Source organism: Erythrolamprus reginae, chromosome 1, assembly GCF_031021105.1.
Source record: "Erythrolamprus reginae isolate rEryReg1 chromosome 1, rEryReg1.hap1, whole genome shotgun sequence".
NCBI lineage: Eukaryota > Metazoa > Chordata > Lepidosauria > Squamata > Dipsadidae > Erythrolamprus > Erythrolamprus reginae.
In genome coordinates this window covers 333,313,841-333,331,696 of record NC_091950.1, presented here as the reverse complement: position 1 = coordinate 333,331,696, position 17,856 = coordinate 333,313,841, and the positions used below count along the sequence as shown (strand labels likewise).

Genomic DNA, 17,856 nt, shown 5'->3' with positions numbered 1-17,856 from the left:
TGGTGGCCGGAATTGTCTTTCAAAATGATTGGCAGGCTCAGTCCTCGATGTGATTGGACGAAGAGAACCCTAGCTGAATGCTAGGTTCACCCTATAGGGAGAAAGGCATATGATGGAAGTAAAGTATGCAAGAGAGTAGAATAATTAGCAAATGGTTAAATACACAGTAGGATGTAAGATCAGAATGTATAATATTCCCTTGGCTCTTTAATGTATTTATGAATGTAGTGCATTCATGAAGAATTATTTATTACATTGAAGGTGTTTGGCTGTGGAGTGTAAGTACTTTTGTAGATGACAAACTAAGTAATTTGCATGAATGTTAGATAGCTTATATAATGCAAAGAGAAAAATAATTAATTTGAAAATTAATCTATCAAAGATCAATGTAACTGTGTTCCATATACCTGGAATAAAAATGTATGCTCCCAAAAACTAAAAAGTCATACAAAATGTTTCTGTTTCATCCCACGTTTTGTTGAAATAATGGTTTGACTACGCAATCCATTTGCAGAATTGTACTTTTTTTCCCTGTCATATTTCTATTAAAATTCATTGTCCTTCATTATTATTCTAAACATAATTTTGGGGAAAATATGTTAATATCTTCAATCTCGTTTAGAATTATTATTACAACACTCGGGAGGAAAGCATATGTTTTTGTTAAAATAATATTTTTAAAAAATCTATATTAGGCTATGCAGTTTTGCTCTGCTTGCTCGATTATTAACAGCTTTCACAAGTATTTGATTATGGGGGTTTTACAAGATCTCCTTAAAAGGTTCAAAAATGCACCAGCCCTCAAGTGCACACAATTCCCTTCAATTATTTCCAATGGTCTTCTTCTAATTAATTACATGTGGCTTGACTACAGTATCAAGGACTAAATTGTGTATCTATGCGAGCCTTGCATTTAGAAACTGCAAAACTTCAGAAATCGCTTTTTCAAAGCTTGTGCATAAGCATGTGACCCAGTTGCAGTTCGTTACTCCCAGCTTCCAGGATTCAACAATAAATTTCTAATGCACCCTTTTACCTTTTGCAGACTCCAGCAGGATGGAATAGACATGCTGGCGAACAGGACGATAGATAAGTGCCTGTCCAGGAAGGGAGGTATCATATTCATCTTCCAACGTGTTGCTACACTCAACTTCTGCATGGCTTAGGATACTGTATATCCCATTATTTTCGGTTTTCATGTATTGTTCTTCAGCTATCTGTCACAAACAGAATAAAAAAAAGTTTGCTTTTCTGTTGTCATTCTACGCTTAAGACTGAATTGGTTTTTTTAAAGCTCCAGAACACACCTTTAATTCATCCCTCCCCCCCGCCCCAATTTATGAGTGCCACAGAGACCCTAGCAGTGATGTTGGTGACATTTGGAGGGAAATGAATGAAATTTTCAACCCTTTCCTTATAAGAGATTAAGATTAAAAAAGACAGACTAAACCTAGTGTTGATTTTCTGTACTTATGTTACTGTTTGTTTCACCGTTTGTGTGTATATACACTTATACACACACACACATCAATCACCTCTTATGCAGGGATGGGCAGCAGGCAGGACAGAGTGGAACATAGTTCCACCAGCGGAAATGAAGATGCGTGCACAGCTCCAGGTGATTGGCGGCTGTCACTTCCTGGATTACTGGTCTGGGCTCGGCTCTCCTTTTTCCCCCTGCTGCTGCTCCATCTGCGCTCCTTGCTTTTTTCCTCTTTCCTCCTTCCTGGCCTCAGACGAGCTTCCCTCTCTCCCGCCTGGCTCCCCTCCAGCCTCATGCGGCCACCTCCTGCCTGAGGTGCAAGCAGAAGGCGTGGATGGAAGCAGCGCTGGCAGCATTTATGTTTCTGGCAGCATCCGTTCACCTCGCTACCCAGCCTGAGGTGGGGTGGGGGGGCAATCCAGGAAGGAGAGCGCAGGAAACACAAAGCAAATTGTCACCCCAGCAAGCAACACTAGTAAGGTTGTAAGCCGAGGACTTAACAGTTCACTTGAACGATGATGATCGTTCAAGCCACTCCCACCTGGTCACATGGCCAGTAAGCCACTCCTACCCAGTCACATGGCTGTTAAGCCACACCCACAAAATAAGCCACACCCACAGTGTGGCAGTAAAGATTTTAGCTGACCATTACTGCTCTTATGCCATCTTCAATAGCAATAGCATTTAGACTTCTATACCACTTCATAGTGATTTTACAGCCCTCTCTAATTAATTTTACAGAATCAGCATATTGTCCCCAACAATTTGGGTCCTAATTTTATCCACCATAAGGCCGTAAAAATGAACCTAATAGTCCACATAGGTGGACTATGAGTAGTCCAACTTTGTTCTGTATCGTAGACTAACGAAGGTTTAATGTAAAAGGAGAACAGAATATCCTCTACCCCCTGCAAAGAAAACAACATAGAGAAGTACTAATACTGAATATGTGCTCCGCGAGCTGCACTGGCTTCCTATTAGTCTCCAAGCACAATTCAAGGTGTTGGTTATTACCTATAAAGCCCTATATGGCTCAGGGCCAGACTATCTACGGGACTGCCTCTTGCCACATACCTCCCAGAGATCAATAAGATCACGCAGAGTTGGCCTCCTCTGGGTCCTGTCAACTAAACAATGTAGGTTGGTGGGACTGCGGGGGAAGGCCTTCTCTGTGGCTGCCCCGGCTCTATGGAAAATAACTACGCCCTGATGTCTGTACTGCTCCCACCCTACTGGCCTTCTGCAAGGCCACGAAGACCTGGCTTTGCTGGTAGACCTGGGGGACATGAATTGTACATCTTTTGTGGCCAAATTGTATGAATGGTGTGTATGTTTAGGATTATGACTGCTTTTTTATATTACAGGGTTTAGATTTAGATATATTATATATTCGACTACTTTTTATTGCTTGTATTTATTATATTATTTTGTAAGACGCCCTGAGTCCTTCGGGATTGGGTGGCATAGAAGTCGAATGAATAAATAAATATGGCAGATAAAATATCCATCTATGTATCCAAAGTACCAGCTCTTTGTAAATTGTCTGAATTAGATTGAAGCGAAAAACAATTTGCTTCATTAAAGCCCTTCATGGCATCAGACCAGAATATCTCCGAGACCGCCTTCTGCCGCACGAATCCCAGTGGCTGATTAGGTCCCACAGAGTTGGCCTTCTCCAGGTCCCGGCGACCAATGTCGGCTGGCGGGACCCAGGGGAAGAGCCCCGGCCCTCTGGAATCAACTCCCTCCAGAGATTCAAACAGCCCCCACCCTCCTCGCCTTCCATAAAATGCTGAAGACCCACCTTTGTCGCCAGGCGTGGGGATAATTACCACCTTCTCCCCCCTTTTTTATTATGTTTTCGGCCTTACTGTATGATGGATTAGGTTGAATGTGTATGATTGTATAGTTAGAGATTTTACTACCCTGTTTCCCTGAAAATAAGACAGCGTCTTATATTAATTTTTGCTCCCAAAGATGTGCTACGTCTTATTTTCAGGGGATGCCTTATTTTTTTTCAATGAAGAATTCACATTTATTGCTGAACAAAAAAATTGAACAGTAGTTGTCATCGCAAACCAGCATAACCAGGCAAACTGTGAATCCTATCAAGAATTTCTTACTACTTCCGTACCATTATTTCCATGTACAACAATTATACTTTCTTCAAACATATGTTATATATGTTCTGTTCGGGAATGCTGCGAAACGAAACGTCTCCTATGTCTTACTTTTGGGGGATGCCTTTTATTAGGCAATTCTATGAAACCTCTATGTCTTACTTTCGGGGTTGATTTATTTTGGGGGAAACAGGGTATGTTATTAATGTTTTTTAAATTGATTTAATTTTTCTACTATTGGATTTGTAATGTATTGTATCACCGTTATGTTGTGAGCCGCCCCGAGTCTTCGGAGAGGGGCGGCATACAAATCTAATAAACTATACATTATAACTATAGGGTAAACCAGGTAAGGAATTACCTGAAAGATCTCCTGATCTAAACAAACAGGGAAATCTTTCTTCTGCTCTGCTGCTAGCTGTAATGTAGACGCGGAGTCACAAGGAAGCCACGGAGAATGCTGTCCAGGCAGCAGGTAAGACTCTATTCCTTTACGCAGTATTAATTTGTCTGATCCCAAAGGCAGCATTTTTTCCAGATCCATCAAACTCTCAGAAGCACATGGAACAGTTGAAATATAATTTGCCACAGCCATAATAGTATCTGTTTTCTTGTCATGGCTTTGCTTTTTTGCCTGATACGAAGATAAACATCGATTCCGAAAACCTCCCATAGCTCCTTCTGGAACAATGTCTGTGCCAAGGAGGCAAGCAAAAAGGGGAAGGTCTAAGACATGGAGACCAAGCCCATGGCACAAATCTTCTCTTGAGTACGTTACTGTTTCCAGCGAATCCAAGCGTAGCTTACTGATGGAAAAATAAGGAACGGTATCATAAATCAGGTAATCTGTGTCATCTCCAAGAATTCCCATGCAATTGTTATTTCGTGCATAATTTGCTATTTCATAGTCGGATTCTCGCAATGAACGTATCATCTCCTGACCAAGAGATTTCAAGGCAAAACGTGTAAATGTGGCCAGCCCAGATGGTATAAAGAACATCTGTCTTCCAGGCTGCTGCTTATTGGCTTTGATGAACTCAAAGATCTTAGCTATTTCTTTGTTATTTCTCAATCTTCGCTGGACCCACTCTTTTCGCTTTTTTTGCTCCACAAGGCCATCAAAACAGAACACTAGTTTGATACCAGCGGTTGTAAAGCGATTGATGAAACTTTCCAAACTGGAACAATATTCACGCCATTGGCCCCCACAGACCCAAGATTTTGGCGTATACCAGGGTCGAAGACAAGACAAAGCATCTACTACAAGGACAGGAACAGATCCAGGGTAAGTTCTACAATGGTTTTCAGCCACATCTTTCAGATTTACCACTTGGCATCCATCGGGGCAGGCAGTAACCACAAATGTATATAAGCCTCTAACACCCATATTTGTACTGGATAGGGAAACTCTATTTCTTCCACCAGCTAAAATAAAGAAAGAAGAGAATAGTTGTCATAATTGTTTATCAAGTGGAATTTCAATCCATTTCAATATTATCCAAAGGAGAGATAAGATGATAGGATTTTAAATAAGTACCGTATTTTTCGGAGTATAAGATGCATCTTTTTCCTCCCTAAAAGAGGCTGATAATTAGGGTGCGTCTTATACTCTGAATGTAGCCCCCCCCCAGCCCTAACAATGTTCCCAGCTCTTACCTGCTTACAAGCTCTTTCATTGTTACTCTCTGTGAAGAATGTTTTCCAAGCCCTAAGTCTTTGCAGGGTTTTTTCCATTGCTCTAACTTGCTCCAAATAAGTTTCTTTCCAGCCCTAAGCAGGTGCTCACAATGTTCCCAGCTCTTACCTGCTTACAAGCTCTTTCATTGTTACTCTCTGTGAAGAATGTTTTCCAAGCCCTAAGTCTTTGCAGGGGGTTTTTCATTGCTCTAACTTGCTCCAAATGTTTCTTTCCAGGTGCTACTAATGTTTCCAGCTCTTACTGGCTTGCAAGCTCTTTCATTGGTACTCTCTCTGAATTAAGTTTAAAAAAAAACCTTACTAGGGGATAGAATGATGTGCTGGCAAAGGACGCTAGCCAGATGAATACCTGGTAAGCAGATTCTTTTTCCCATTTTGCTCCCCAAAATTAAGGTGCGTCTTCTACTCCAGTGCGTCTTATATTCCGAAAAATAGGGTATTCTATTAAGTTGATCTCAGCATTATTTTTCACTACTTAAAATAGAAATAAGTTGCACAGATCTTCAGATAATATTTCTATTCAAAGTATGACATATCATCAGAGTCTTTACACTTTAAAAATATGTTTAATTTGGGGAACAATAGACTATTTGGAGAAATGCTGTGGAATGCTTTCAGGAGTATGATAAAGTCAAGGTAAATGTGGACTTTAAAAGAAATGTTAGACATATCCTATAAGTCAAAATTGTCTTTTAAAATGTCTTTTTGATTGTCACCACAAGAAGCCTTTTATACAAAAGTAATGATAGTTAAACAAAATTGGTTAACCTAGGCTGAATTGCTACATTTCCTATGATCAGCTAATGGAAAGTTGGATAAAAAGCATTACAATTTGAAAACAGTAAAACTAAATTTGATATAGAGCTCTATAAAGATAATGATATTATTGTTAATATGTGTGAATTTATTGAAAATGGTACAGAAGATACTAAACATTAAAGATTGTATGGGCAAAAAGATTTAAGATACCGTATTTTTTGGAGTATAAGATGCACCGGAATATAAGACGCACCTTAGTTTTGGGGGAGGAAAATAGGAAAAAGAATTTGCTTACCAGGTATTCATCTGCTAGTGTCCTTAGTCTGATCAGCTTCCGCACATTATTTTATACCCTGGTTAAGGGCTTAAAAAAAATATTGTTAAAGAGTAACAATGAAAGAGCTTGCAACCAGTAAAAGCTGGGAACATCATTAGCACCTGGAAAGAAACAGCCTGAGCAAGTAGAGCAATGGAAATAACCCTGCAAAGACTTAGGGCTTGGAAAACATTCTTCTTTGCAGAGAGTAACAATGAAAGAGCTTGCAAGCTGGTAAAAGCTGGGAACATTGTTAGCACCTGGTTAGGGCTGGAAAAAAAACATTTGGAGCAAATAGAGAATGACAAAAAAATCAAAGACAGGGTATGGAATACATTCTTGGCAGAGATTAACAATGAAAGAGCTTGCAAGCCGGCAAGAGCTGGGAACATTGTTAGCACTTGGTTAGGGCTAGAAAGAAACTTACTCAGAGCAAGTTAAAAGTAATGAAACAAATCCTGCAAAACCTTAGGGCTTGGAAAACATTCTTCACAGAGAGAAACAATGAAAGAGCCTGCAAGGTAAGAGCTGGGAAGATCATTAGCAGCTACTTAGGGCTGGGGGGGAAAAGATACATTAAGAGTATAAGGTTCACCCTAATTATCAGCCTCTTTTAGGGAGGAAAAGGTGTGTCTTATATACTGAAAAATACGATATATACAATTGGATCAATGGGACAGTATTGCAAGAATGGCTTGAAATTTAAACTATAATCTTACAGATATTTTTATGAAATGATGTACTGGATAAATTATTAAGAATGCATAAGGGAATTTCAAATATTTATTGGAAATGTAATCAAACTGAGGAAACAGTTTTTCACCTTTAGTGGATGTTTAGTGGAAGCTAGAAAATAACAAGATCAAGTATGTATTTTGATGCAGAAAATTTTAAAAGTGAATTGGATCTTACTGACAAATTACCATTTGCACAAATATAAATATAATGCAATAAAAGTATTTGTAGTTCAGATTCAACTGTGGCGTTCTTGGTGGTATTTCTGACTTTAATTTAACTTTCTTGAATTTCATTACCAAACTGGGTAACTTAATCGGCACCAGTAGGAAGTGGGGTTTGGTTTTATTTTTATATACTGGTGGCTTGCCCTGTCACCATTGGTGGCAGTGTATTGATTAGGCTGTTGTTTATGATTAAGTTTTTAAAAAACTTGTTTATGATTAAGTTTTTAAAAAAATTGTCTGTGTTGGTATTTCCTTGATTGAGATATTATTTACTTCTTGATTGTTGGAATACTCTTAATGCAAACAATACAAGAACAGAAAAGTTTTCATAGCATGTACATTTAAAATTAAAAATATATATTTAAGACTTGTTTCTTTTTACTTCCTTCCTCCCTCCCTTCTTCCCTCCCTCCCTTCCTGCCACAAAATTCTGTTTTTTCTTCTGTTTTGTGTGTTACTGAAAATAAAATCTCATTTCTAATACAGACAGGGTAAAAATTAACAGCACTTAAGTAGTATCACATCATTCTTTCACACTGCTGATTTATCACATTTTCGTTATTGTACAAAATACCTTGGAAGTGTTACATTCAGTATTTTCTATTCATGAAAATGACTGGATTTTTAACTTGCAACTTTAAAAGATGCCTCTAGGTTTTCTTTAATCATTTCTACCCGTCTGTGCTTTTATCACATTCCTTTTTTACTATAGTGCAAAAATAAATGTTTCAATCAGTCTAGAAATAACACAAAGCTAGTGATGGTTGCCTTCTAATATATTCTTGGGAACACAATCTTCTTTTCTTGAATCTGAATTTATGAACCTAGTCTGTGCCACAAGAGTCTTAATTTATCGCTGATTTTTTTATATGCAAAGGTGAAAATAATAGAGTAAGTTTTTCTTAAAATCTGTTCAAGGTAAACAATCATCAGGTTTAATTCTAAATGATAATCAGGATTTTATCATAAGATAATGTGTTGGCTACCAACTTGGGTGTCTTTAAATGCGGGACAAATCAATTCATGAAAGTAATGGGGATCACTGCTTAAACCTTGATGGTAGTTAGCATGACTGTTAATTTAACAAATAAACAAAGGGTATACAGGTGGAAAGGAAAGGGTGATTGGAGTTTAACCCATTAATTAATGCACAAAGTATGGATAACAAGTTAGTTGAGATCCTGAAGCACAAATATAAGGGGAATTACTGGAACATGATAAATTCTGTCAGTGGAACACTGGGTTTCAGCACCAGCAATATAACTGCTGATGTAGTGCAGTCCATCAGAAATGAACTTACGGTACTTCTCAGATATCTACTTGGCTGATGGTAGCATTAATGTTGAAAGCACACTGATGTGCATTAAAGGCAAGCCAACAGAAGAAATATACAGTGGTACCACTACTTAAGAACGCCTTTACTTACAAACTTTTCTAGATAAGAATCAGGTGTTCAAGATTATTTTTGCCTCTTCTCAAGAACCATTTTCCATTTACAAACCCGAGCCTCCAAAACTGTAACTGGAAAAGGCAGGTAGAAGCCGCCATGGGGCCTCTCTAGGAATCTCCTGGGAGGAAATGGCCGGAAAAGGCAGGGAGAAGCTTCTGTGGAGCCTCTCTAGGAATCTCCTGGGAGGAAACAGGGCCTCCTCCACGCTCCCTGTGGTTTCCCCAATCGCACGCATTATTTGCTTTTACATTGATTCCTATGGGAAAAAATTGCTTCTTCTTACAAACTTTTCTACTTAAGAACCTGGTCACGGAATGAATTAAGTTCATAAGTAGAGGTACCACTGCATTGCTAATAATCCACTGGAGACTATCAACCCAGTCAGAAGGAGATGGAGCACATAAAAACAATTCTGCACTTGCACCAAAGCATCTATCTATCCCAGAAAATATAATGCCATTTCATTTCCACTCTCTGATACCCTGGTAAAAATACTAACCAGATTTAATGGTCTCTTTGACTTCCTTTCCTTTACTAGGATGAGAAGGGCTCCAGTCTGTATATATTTCCAGAGACTTCTGGTTCTTGACTGTCTTTCATATATGTGCGGTGAGAGACACAAAACTTAAAATATCAAACTTTAAATAAAGCAAGTAGCATTCTGAAACATATTAAAACTAAACATCAACTCCTTTCAGCCCCATATAAGGATATTTTATTTCAATGGTATTTACTTTTCTTCTGGTTTTTAGTCTCAAGGCAAAAATCGTAAAAGGTGGAAATATTACTTATGAAAAGGGCTTTGTTCATGTGTTGAATGTCTATTTGGTTTCAATTTTTTTAAAATAAAACTTTATTAATTTTCATAAAAGAACACACACAAACATACAAACATTTAAACACATAGTAGGGGTTACAATTACCCCTCACTTCTTAGAAGTTATTTTTTAATACAGAAAAAGAATATATTCTTAATTCATTCATATTAATCTAGATGAAAAAAAGAATCTTGTTTAAACATTCTAGTAACATAAAATTAAATTAATAAAAAAAGAAAAATAATAAAGTCAAATTTAAAGGCACAGCAACGCAGCATATTTAGCTACTAAGCATAGATGACATCCTTTCTAGCAACAAATAAACTAGATAAACAAGATTGAAATAATGTCAATAGGATATAGCTTCCTACTACATTTAGGAATGTGTGGCACCAAAAATTCAGTCAGTGCATCTCTCCTCTTATAATGGAAATACAATAAAGGAATCAGGATCTATGTTTTATACACACATAATAATAATAATAATAATAATAATAATAACAACAACAACAACAACAACAACAACAACAACAACAACAACCCAGGGGCAAATGCTGCTAAATCAGAAGCTAATTAGAATTTTTGAAAATATCAGGGCATAAATGCCTGGCTCACTCAAAACTATGATGTATAATGATCCTGTTCATGCACCCACATTATAGCTGACTGTAATGTCTGCTTCCAGTAAAATAGTTCAGGTATATTACTCAACAGTAAGGACAATTGAGTTTAACCTGACATGCTCTCATGCTTACTGAGTAAGCCAACCCAAGATTTCATTTTTTGATTGATGCCTATCCAGCGAATTTCATTGAACCTGAAAATGTATTTAGGATTTTAAGTTTTAAATGTCATCTAAATATATTTAGTATTGCATCTCACTTTAGCATGAATAATCAAACAGCAAAGTATGTTAAGCTAAAAGTTGGACATTCAGTCTAACTGTCACATTACTACTGAATCTCTAGCAGTTTTGGCCTGTCTTGCAATATGCATCACATATAAAAGCACCCCAAATTTTGATCACATCCCATGGCCACTCCTTGATGTTTTGACCACACCCTGTGGACATCCCTGAAATACAAATTCCTGCCTTCTATTCTACCCCCTTGCTCTGCTTTCCTCCTCTTGAAAAGTATCTTGATGTCCAAGATGCATGCTGTTCATTTATTGTCTTCCATAAATCATTGCATTTATTATTTATTTATTTTATTATATGGACTTCTGGGCAGGGAGATTGGAGGAAACCCCTCCATGGTTCACCCCCAAAACACTTAAACTCAATTAATCTGGTTCAATTTTCTAGCTTCTCGCCACCACTCACTGCTGGGTAAATTGACCAAAGGATTGGACACAATCAAGTACAATATTGCATGAACACATCTCATTCCCAATTATAGAAAAAATTGCTGCCAACCTGCCTTCCATTGAGGACCTGTATAATGCATGAGTCAAAAAGAGGGCAGTGAAAATATTTACTAACCCCTCGCATCCTGGACATAAACTGTTTCAACTCCTACCCTCAAAACATTGCTAGAGTACTGCTCACCAAGACAACTAGATACAAGAACAGTTTTTCCCTGAACACCATCACTCTACTAAACAAATAATTCCCTCAACACTGTCAAACTTTTTACTAAGTCTGCACTACTATTTCTACTAGGTTTTTCTCATCATTCTTATTACCCATTTCCTCCCACTTAGGGCTGTATGACTGTAACCTGTTGCTTATATCCTAAGATTTTTATTAAGATTGTTTCTTCATTGCTTATTTGACCCCTATGACAATCATTAAGTGTTGTACCACATGATTCTTGACAAATGTATATTTTCTTTTATGTACACTGAGAACATCTGCACCAAAGACAAATTCCTTGTGTCCAGTCACACTTGGCCAATAAAGAATTCTATTCTATTCTATTCTATTGTCATCAACTCTTAGGTTCTTTTGTCTGTCAGCAGACCCCAAGTTCAGGAGCCGGAGGAAACAGACTTAGTTCTGAGCAAGGAGGGACGGGAATACCCCGCTGCAAAGGACGGTGTTCCCCTCGGACAGATTGCTAAGCAAAGCCCTTATTTTCGGGGGGTTGTAATTGTCCTTACTCAACTCTCCCGGGCAACTCTTATTTTAATTGCACCCTACAGCATATTCGGACCCTACAGCATATTCGGAACAATTGCACGGCCCTTGATTGAAAAAAAAAATTAATTGGGAGAGAATTGGCGTTCGTAAAATAAGGACTCTTAGGACAGCAGCCTTAAGCTTGTACCTTATGTCGCTTAACTCTCGGGATTCTAGGCCGGAATATTAAGAGGCCAGCTCAGAGCCAGACGCAGGGTTTGCGCGGCACGCTTCCTTTGCAATGCATCCCTTTGCAGTGTTGTTGACTGAGCGTGCGCAGCATTTTTAAGTCTCTATGGTTCTTTCCCCGGGAAGACGGGCTCGCAGCGGTCACGTGATCCTCTACCCGGCGCGCTCCTTGCCCCTAAAGCCTAACGAGCTGGTGGACGAGAAGACAAAATGCAAAATCTAGCGGGTTTTTTTTAGGAAAAGAACGCGTGTGTCTGTTGCATGCCATTGCAGAGTGGAAGTTAAATCTTCCCCGGTATGTCCAGTCATTTATAGAAACAGAGCAAGGGCTCCAAAATATCCTTGTTAAATGTCAATAAATAATAATAACAACAAAAATAATAATAATAATTTATTAGATTTGATTGCCGCCCCTCTCCGAAGACTCGGGGCGGCTCACAACACAATATACAATGTACAAATCCAATGTTTAAAAAAACAGATTAAAACCCTTATAAAAATTAATCACACAACCCAAGCAAACCATACATAAATCACAGTAGCTACGGAGAATATCAACTTCCCCAAGCCTGGCGACATAGGTGGGTTTTTAGGAGCTTGCGAAAGGCAAGGAGGTTGGGGGCAGTTCTAATCTCCGGGGGGGAGTTGATTCCAGAGGGCTGGGGCCACCACAAAGAAGGCTCTTCCCCTGGGCCCTGCCAGACGGCATTGTTTAGTCGACAGGACCCAGAGAAGGCCAACTCTGTGGGACCTAACTGATCGCTGGGATTCGTGCGGCAGAAGGCGGTCCCAAAGGTATTCTGGTCCGATGCCATGTAGTAGTCAATGTTAGTGACTACTGTGCTTCACTTTCAACTGCAACAACACACGAGCATGTAATAGATTCAAACTTAACGTAAACCTCTCCTATCTAGATTGCAGAAAATACGACTTCAACAATAGAGTGATCAACGCCTGGAAGGCACTCCCTGACTCTGGTTTCTTTCCCCAACCCCAAAATCTTTAACCTCAGATTGTCTACAGTTGACCTCTCCCCTTTTCTAAAAGGTTTATAAGAGGAGTGCATAAGCACCATTGTGCCTACTGTCCCTCTCCTGTCCTATTGTCTTTTTATAATTACTTACTACTTATGTTATGCTTATACAAACTACAATCCTATGCTTGCTCAGACAAACAAACAAAAAAATTAACTAACTTGTTACAGTTTTGTATAGTTTTTGTTTTGGATGTAATTGCTACTTTCATATTGTATTTCTCTGAAACAACTTGCTATCTATAACTTTCTCTATCCTTCCATTGGAAACAATGAAATAATGCTTACAAATGTTACTTTTCATCTCAGTTTCATTTCATCTTCAACTTTAGTTAAAGTTTCTGGTGAAATAGTTCAGTGCACAAGAGAATGTGAAAAGGCTTGACTGTTTTGATGTTAGTCCACTGATGCAAGAGGAGAAGAATTGGGTATTTCTCCAAGTCTTCGGAGAGGGGCGGCATACAAATCTAATAAAATAAATAAATAAATAAAATAAAAAAATGCATGCCCTCAAATATTCTGCTGTTGCAGGATTTTTTTTAAAAGGCTTGCTTAAACAAAGCAACGAGGAAACTATTTTTGCTTTATTTTTTATTGGGGGGGTCTTTCCCTTTTTTGAAGCTAGGCTCTAAAAAGGTGGTTTCCTAGCAGCAGAATGCAGAAGGTCTATGGTACAACAATAGACAGGAAAGAAAGGGGCTGGTTTGTTTAAAACTGCTTCTGTCTTCAATCACAGCCTGATATCCATGGGCATTGTGTGGGGCTACAATGGAGCTAAAGGATGCATTGTGGGTGAAAACAAATCAAAACCGAGGAAGTGATGATCAGAGAAGAGTAGAACAAAATTGTCCCCAAAATTGAAATCTTACATCTGAGATTAGAGTTACTTTTAGCTGCTTGGCATATAGATCACAGTTTCTATTAGTGACAGTATTAAAAGTGTAATAAAATTTTGACCATTTGCAAAATGTAAAAAGGTGCACTCACAGTGATGTTTGGTTTCTTGCCATTGTCCTTCTAGTGTTATAGGAATTTTACACAAAAGAGCATTAGCAATTTCTCCAGAAAGTTTCTTTATTGGTGGTTAATAAATTTTTTTAACCAAATTTTAAAATACTGTATTCTCTAAGGCAGTGTTTCCCAACCTTGGCAACTTGAAGATATTTGGACTTCAACTCCCAGAATTCCCCAGCCAGCATTTGCTGGCTGGGGAATTTTGGGAGTTGAAGTCCAAATATCTTCAAGTTGCCAAGGTTGGGAAACACTGCTCTAAGGCATATTAAATAGGCTGCCTTCTGTTCCCTTATCATAGCAGAACCATGAGTGTCTCTCTGAAAGTTTTGATAATCCCATAACTGACTTCAATAGGCAACAGGTGGAAACTTGAATAACTTCACATATCTTTCCAAAGGAAAATGGGCACAGTAGGGAGCCAACTGGAGGATTAGATCAGATGTTATTGCCAATGAAGAAATTAAATGGGGCAATGCTCAGGGGAACACAGATTAATATATTTAGTGACTTTACCTATACAAAAGCTTACCATTGTAGCCACATCTGAATAGTGTGGACCATGTGCAGCCTGTCACTGCAGGTGCCCACATGTGTTCTTCTACAGGCAGATGCTCACAGAAAAAGTCCCCACTCCAGAAGCAGAGAATCTATAGCAGCCCCAAACTTCAAAATCACATCTGAAAAAGGACTGAAATTCATTTTCTGAAAAGAACTTTTGCTTCAGGTGAAGAACGAAACGATGAGAAAAGCATTAAAAGAGATTCAGATTTTCTGCAAATGGTAAAAAAAAGAAGCAAAGGGGTATTCAAATATATTTATTGGCAAATAGAGACTTTCCATGAGATTGCAATTCTAAGTGCAGTTAGTTTGAATATACTGCAGCTCCAGTGAATTCTGAAGAAAATGTAATGCGTTTGAGTTATATTAGCAGAAAAAATGGATAAGTAGATTTAATTTAATTTATTGTATTTCTATGCCTCCTAATAATGCAATTAATTATATGCTTAATTGCACATATATTAATAGATTATATTATGCAGTTCATTGGTGGGTGAGCAGCCGCGCAGCTTACAGGGAACAGGGACCACACACCCTTTCTTCAGAAAGTCTCACAGATTTTGATTGGCGGGGGGGGGGGGGGGCGGAAGGGAGGCAAACTTTTTATCTTTGTGTCAGATTTTCTGAGGGGGAGAAAAGGAGGGGCGGAGAGAAGGCTGGGGGCGCCATGTGGCCGCCAAAAACAAATCAGGACTTTTTAAAAATGCTGCGGGACACGGGACAAATTATTAAAAATCAGGACTGTCTGGTCACCTTAATTTAGAATCACACAGCAACAATATAACATGTCTAGATTGTGACATCTGGAATAAACAATAACCTAGGCACACTCTGGGTGAAACAGCTCTAGAGATTGTAGACAATAAACCATGGCCTGGCATAACTTCTTGCATAACGTCTTGTCAATAACCTCAGTGATAAAAAATAAGTATATGCACTGGTGATCCATGAGAAAATTTTGGTGGTCTGTAGAAAAATCTTGGAGGGAAGAGAGAGAGAGAGAGAAACAAACAAACAAACTTATAACCACAATTGAGCCCAAAATTTTGGTTGCTAAGCAAGAGTGTTGTTAAGTGAGTTTCACCACATTTTACAAGTTGGCAACGCCCACCCGGTCACCTGACCACCAAGTCATGCCTACCTGACCTCCAAGCCATGCCCACGGAACTGGTAGAGAATTTTTTTAGATTTCACCACTGGTCTGCAGCACTTAAAATTATGAATTAGGATCCGTGGAATTTAAAATTGTGAATTTGGTGGTCCCTGTGGTCGAAAAGGTTGGAGACCACTGGTCTAGAGCCCATCCCTCTTTTCAATAATAAATAAGTCAACAAGCTCATCTGCTAGTGAAATGTTCTGACAACAAACCAGTGCTTTTGTTCGTATTACAGCCTTATTATATATCTAATTAGAACAGTGTTTCCCAACCTTGGCAACTTGAAGATATCTGGACTTCAACTCCCAGAATTCCCCAGCCAGCATTCGCTGGCTAGGGAATTCTGGGAATTGAAGTCCAAATATCTTCAAGTTGCCAAGATTGGGAAACACTGAATTAGAATGAGTACAAAGATTAAGCCTGAGCACACATTATCTGATGACATCACAAATGTTCTAGAGAAATATCTTATAAGCAAAAATTGCTGCCAAGTTATTGTTTATGTGACAAAGGAAAACTTATTTCTAAAATATGCTTAATTTTGATTTACTGTAGCTTCAGGCCACTCTGTTTTAGGTTATACTTGAAAGCCTAAAATTATAGGCCCCCTTTAGTACAAGTGGAAAAAATGGGATGAGAGTTCTAATTTTACATATGTTTTGTACATGTAATATTTTAGTTTATGAAGATAATGGATTGCAAGTATAAATGTGTTCATTTTGATAACGGGCCGGTACTTGATAAATTCTGATATATATTTTCTTCCTAGTGTTTTCTGCAAGTGCAGGGTCCACTTTTTTCAAATCAACCAAATTATAGGAATTTATTGACCAGCTTGTTATTTAGCATCATGGATTGAGAGAGAATGATTGGTTCAAGGTCAACCAGCTGTCTTTCATGGCTCAAATGGGACTAGAACTCAACTGGACTCCTGATTTCTACCCTGGTGCTTTAACCATTAGAACAAGCTGGGTCTTCTATTTGATCCACTTTGAAATTGTCTACAAACAATATTTGGATTGGGGGGGTGGGGTGAGAAGTGTCCCAAAAGTCTACAATGCAGATTTTACCACCACATTTTTGCCCACCATGAGTAAAATGTCCTGAAATAAATATTCTAAGAGGAAGCATTCATATCTCTACTTGCACCCAGTTCTTTCCAATTGGGTCATTCTTTGTCAAGTGGACGGGTGATCCCACTCGACTGCCTTCAATTTCAACGAAACTTCGCACATCTATTCCTTATGGCAGTGATTTTCAACCTTTTTTGAGCCACGGCACATTTTTTACATTTACAAAATCCTGGGGCACACCACCAACCAAAATGACACAAAATTACACCCTAAGACACTCTCCCCTCTTTTTCCATCCCTGTCTCCTCCCCCCCCTTGTGTGTGTGTACGCATTCTGGAACCCTTTCCAAAAACAGGTGAGGGCTGGGTTTCTTTTCTCTCTTATTCTTTGGGTGCTTTTTATCATATGCTTTAAATCAAGAGTCACTTCTCTCTCTCTTTTGTTTCTCTCTCTTTCATCTCATTCTCTGTCTCAATCATTTTCTCATTTCTCTTTTTTCCTCCCCTTTTTGCTCATTTCCCTCTCTCTCCCCATTGCTCTCCTTTTCTCTCTTTCTCTCTCTCTTGATTTCTTTCTCTCTCTCTCTCTCTCTCTCTCTCTCTCTTGCTTTCTTTCTCTCTCACTCTTGCTTTCTCTCTCTTTCTCTCTTTTCTCTCTCTCTCTCTGAGCAAAAAGTTGCGAGACTGAAACCTGAGCTTCTTTCTTCGCGGCACACCTGACCATGTCTCGCGGCACACTAGTGTGCCACGGCACACTGGTTGAAAAACACTGCCTTATGGTATGAAATTGAGGTGTGCAAAGGTTTAGGTCCATATCCTAAAATTTTGCACACCTCAGTTTTATACCATAAGGAATATATGTGCAAAGTTTCATTGAAATTGAAGGTGGTCGAGTGGGGACACCTGGTCCACTTGACAAAGAATGGCCCAATTGTGAATTTTACTTTTCTTTCCTCCTTTTCTCTTAAGGTACGTTCAGTCTAGCATAGAGGTAGGCAAAGTTGGCTCTTCTATGACTTGTGGACTTCAACTCCCAGAATTCCTGAGCCAATCATGCTAGCACGGGAATTCTGGGAGTTGAAGTCCACATGTCATGGAAGATCCA

At 38.7% G+C, this 17,856-nt stretch overlaps 1 protein-coding gene across 6 annotated transcripts in view; it reads right to left on the bottom strand.

The window, feature by feature from the left end:
- Nucleotides 1–12,037, bottom strand: part of FAM120B (family with sequence similarity 120 member B) — a 46,808-nt gene extending 34,771 nt beyond the window's left edge. For 2 of the 6 annotated variants that reach the window (XM_070733915.1, XM_070733913.1), the window contains exons 1-4: nucleotides 11,877–12,006; nucleotides 9,288–9,381; nucleotides 3,965–5,028; nucleotides 1,037–1,217 (exon numbers count right to left, since the gene is read on the bottom strand). In XM_070733915.1, the coding sequence (XP_070590016.1) occupies nucleotides 1,037–1,217; nucleotides 3,965–4,990 (1,207 nt within the window). In that variant the 5' untranslated portion in view covers nucleotides 4,991–5,028; nucleotides 9,288–9,381; nucleotides 11,877–12,006. Of the gene's footprint in view, nucleotides 1–1,036; nucleotides 1,218–3,964; nucleotides 5,029–9,287; nucleotides 9,382–11,876 lie in introns of all 6 variants that reach the window. The other 4 variants (XM_070733914.1, XM_070733912.1, XM_070733917.1 and 1 more) reach the window with 4 other exon arrangements.
- Nucleotides 12,038–17,856: the final 5,819 nt, after the last annotated feature.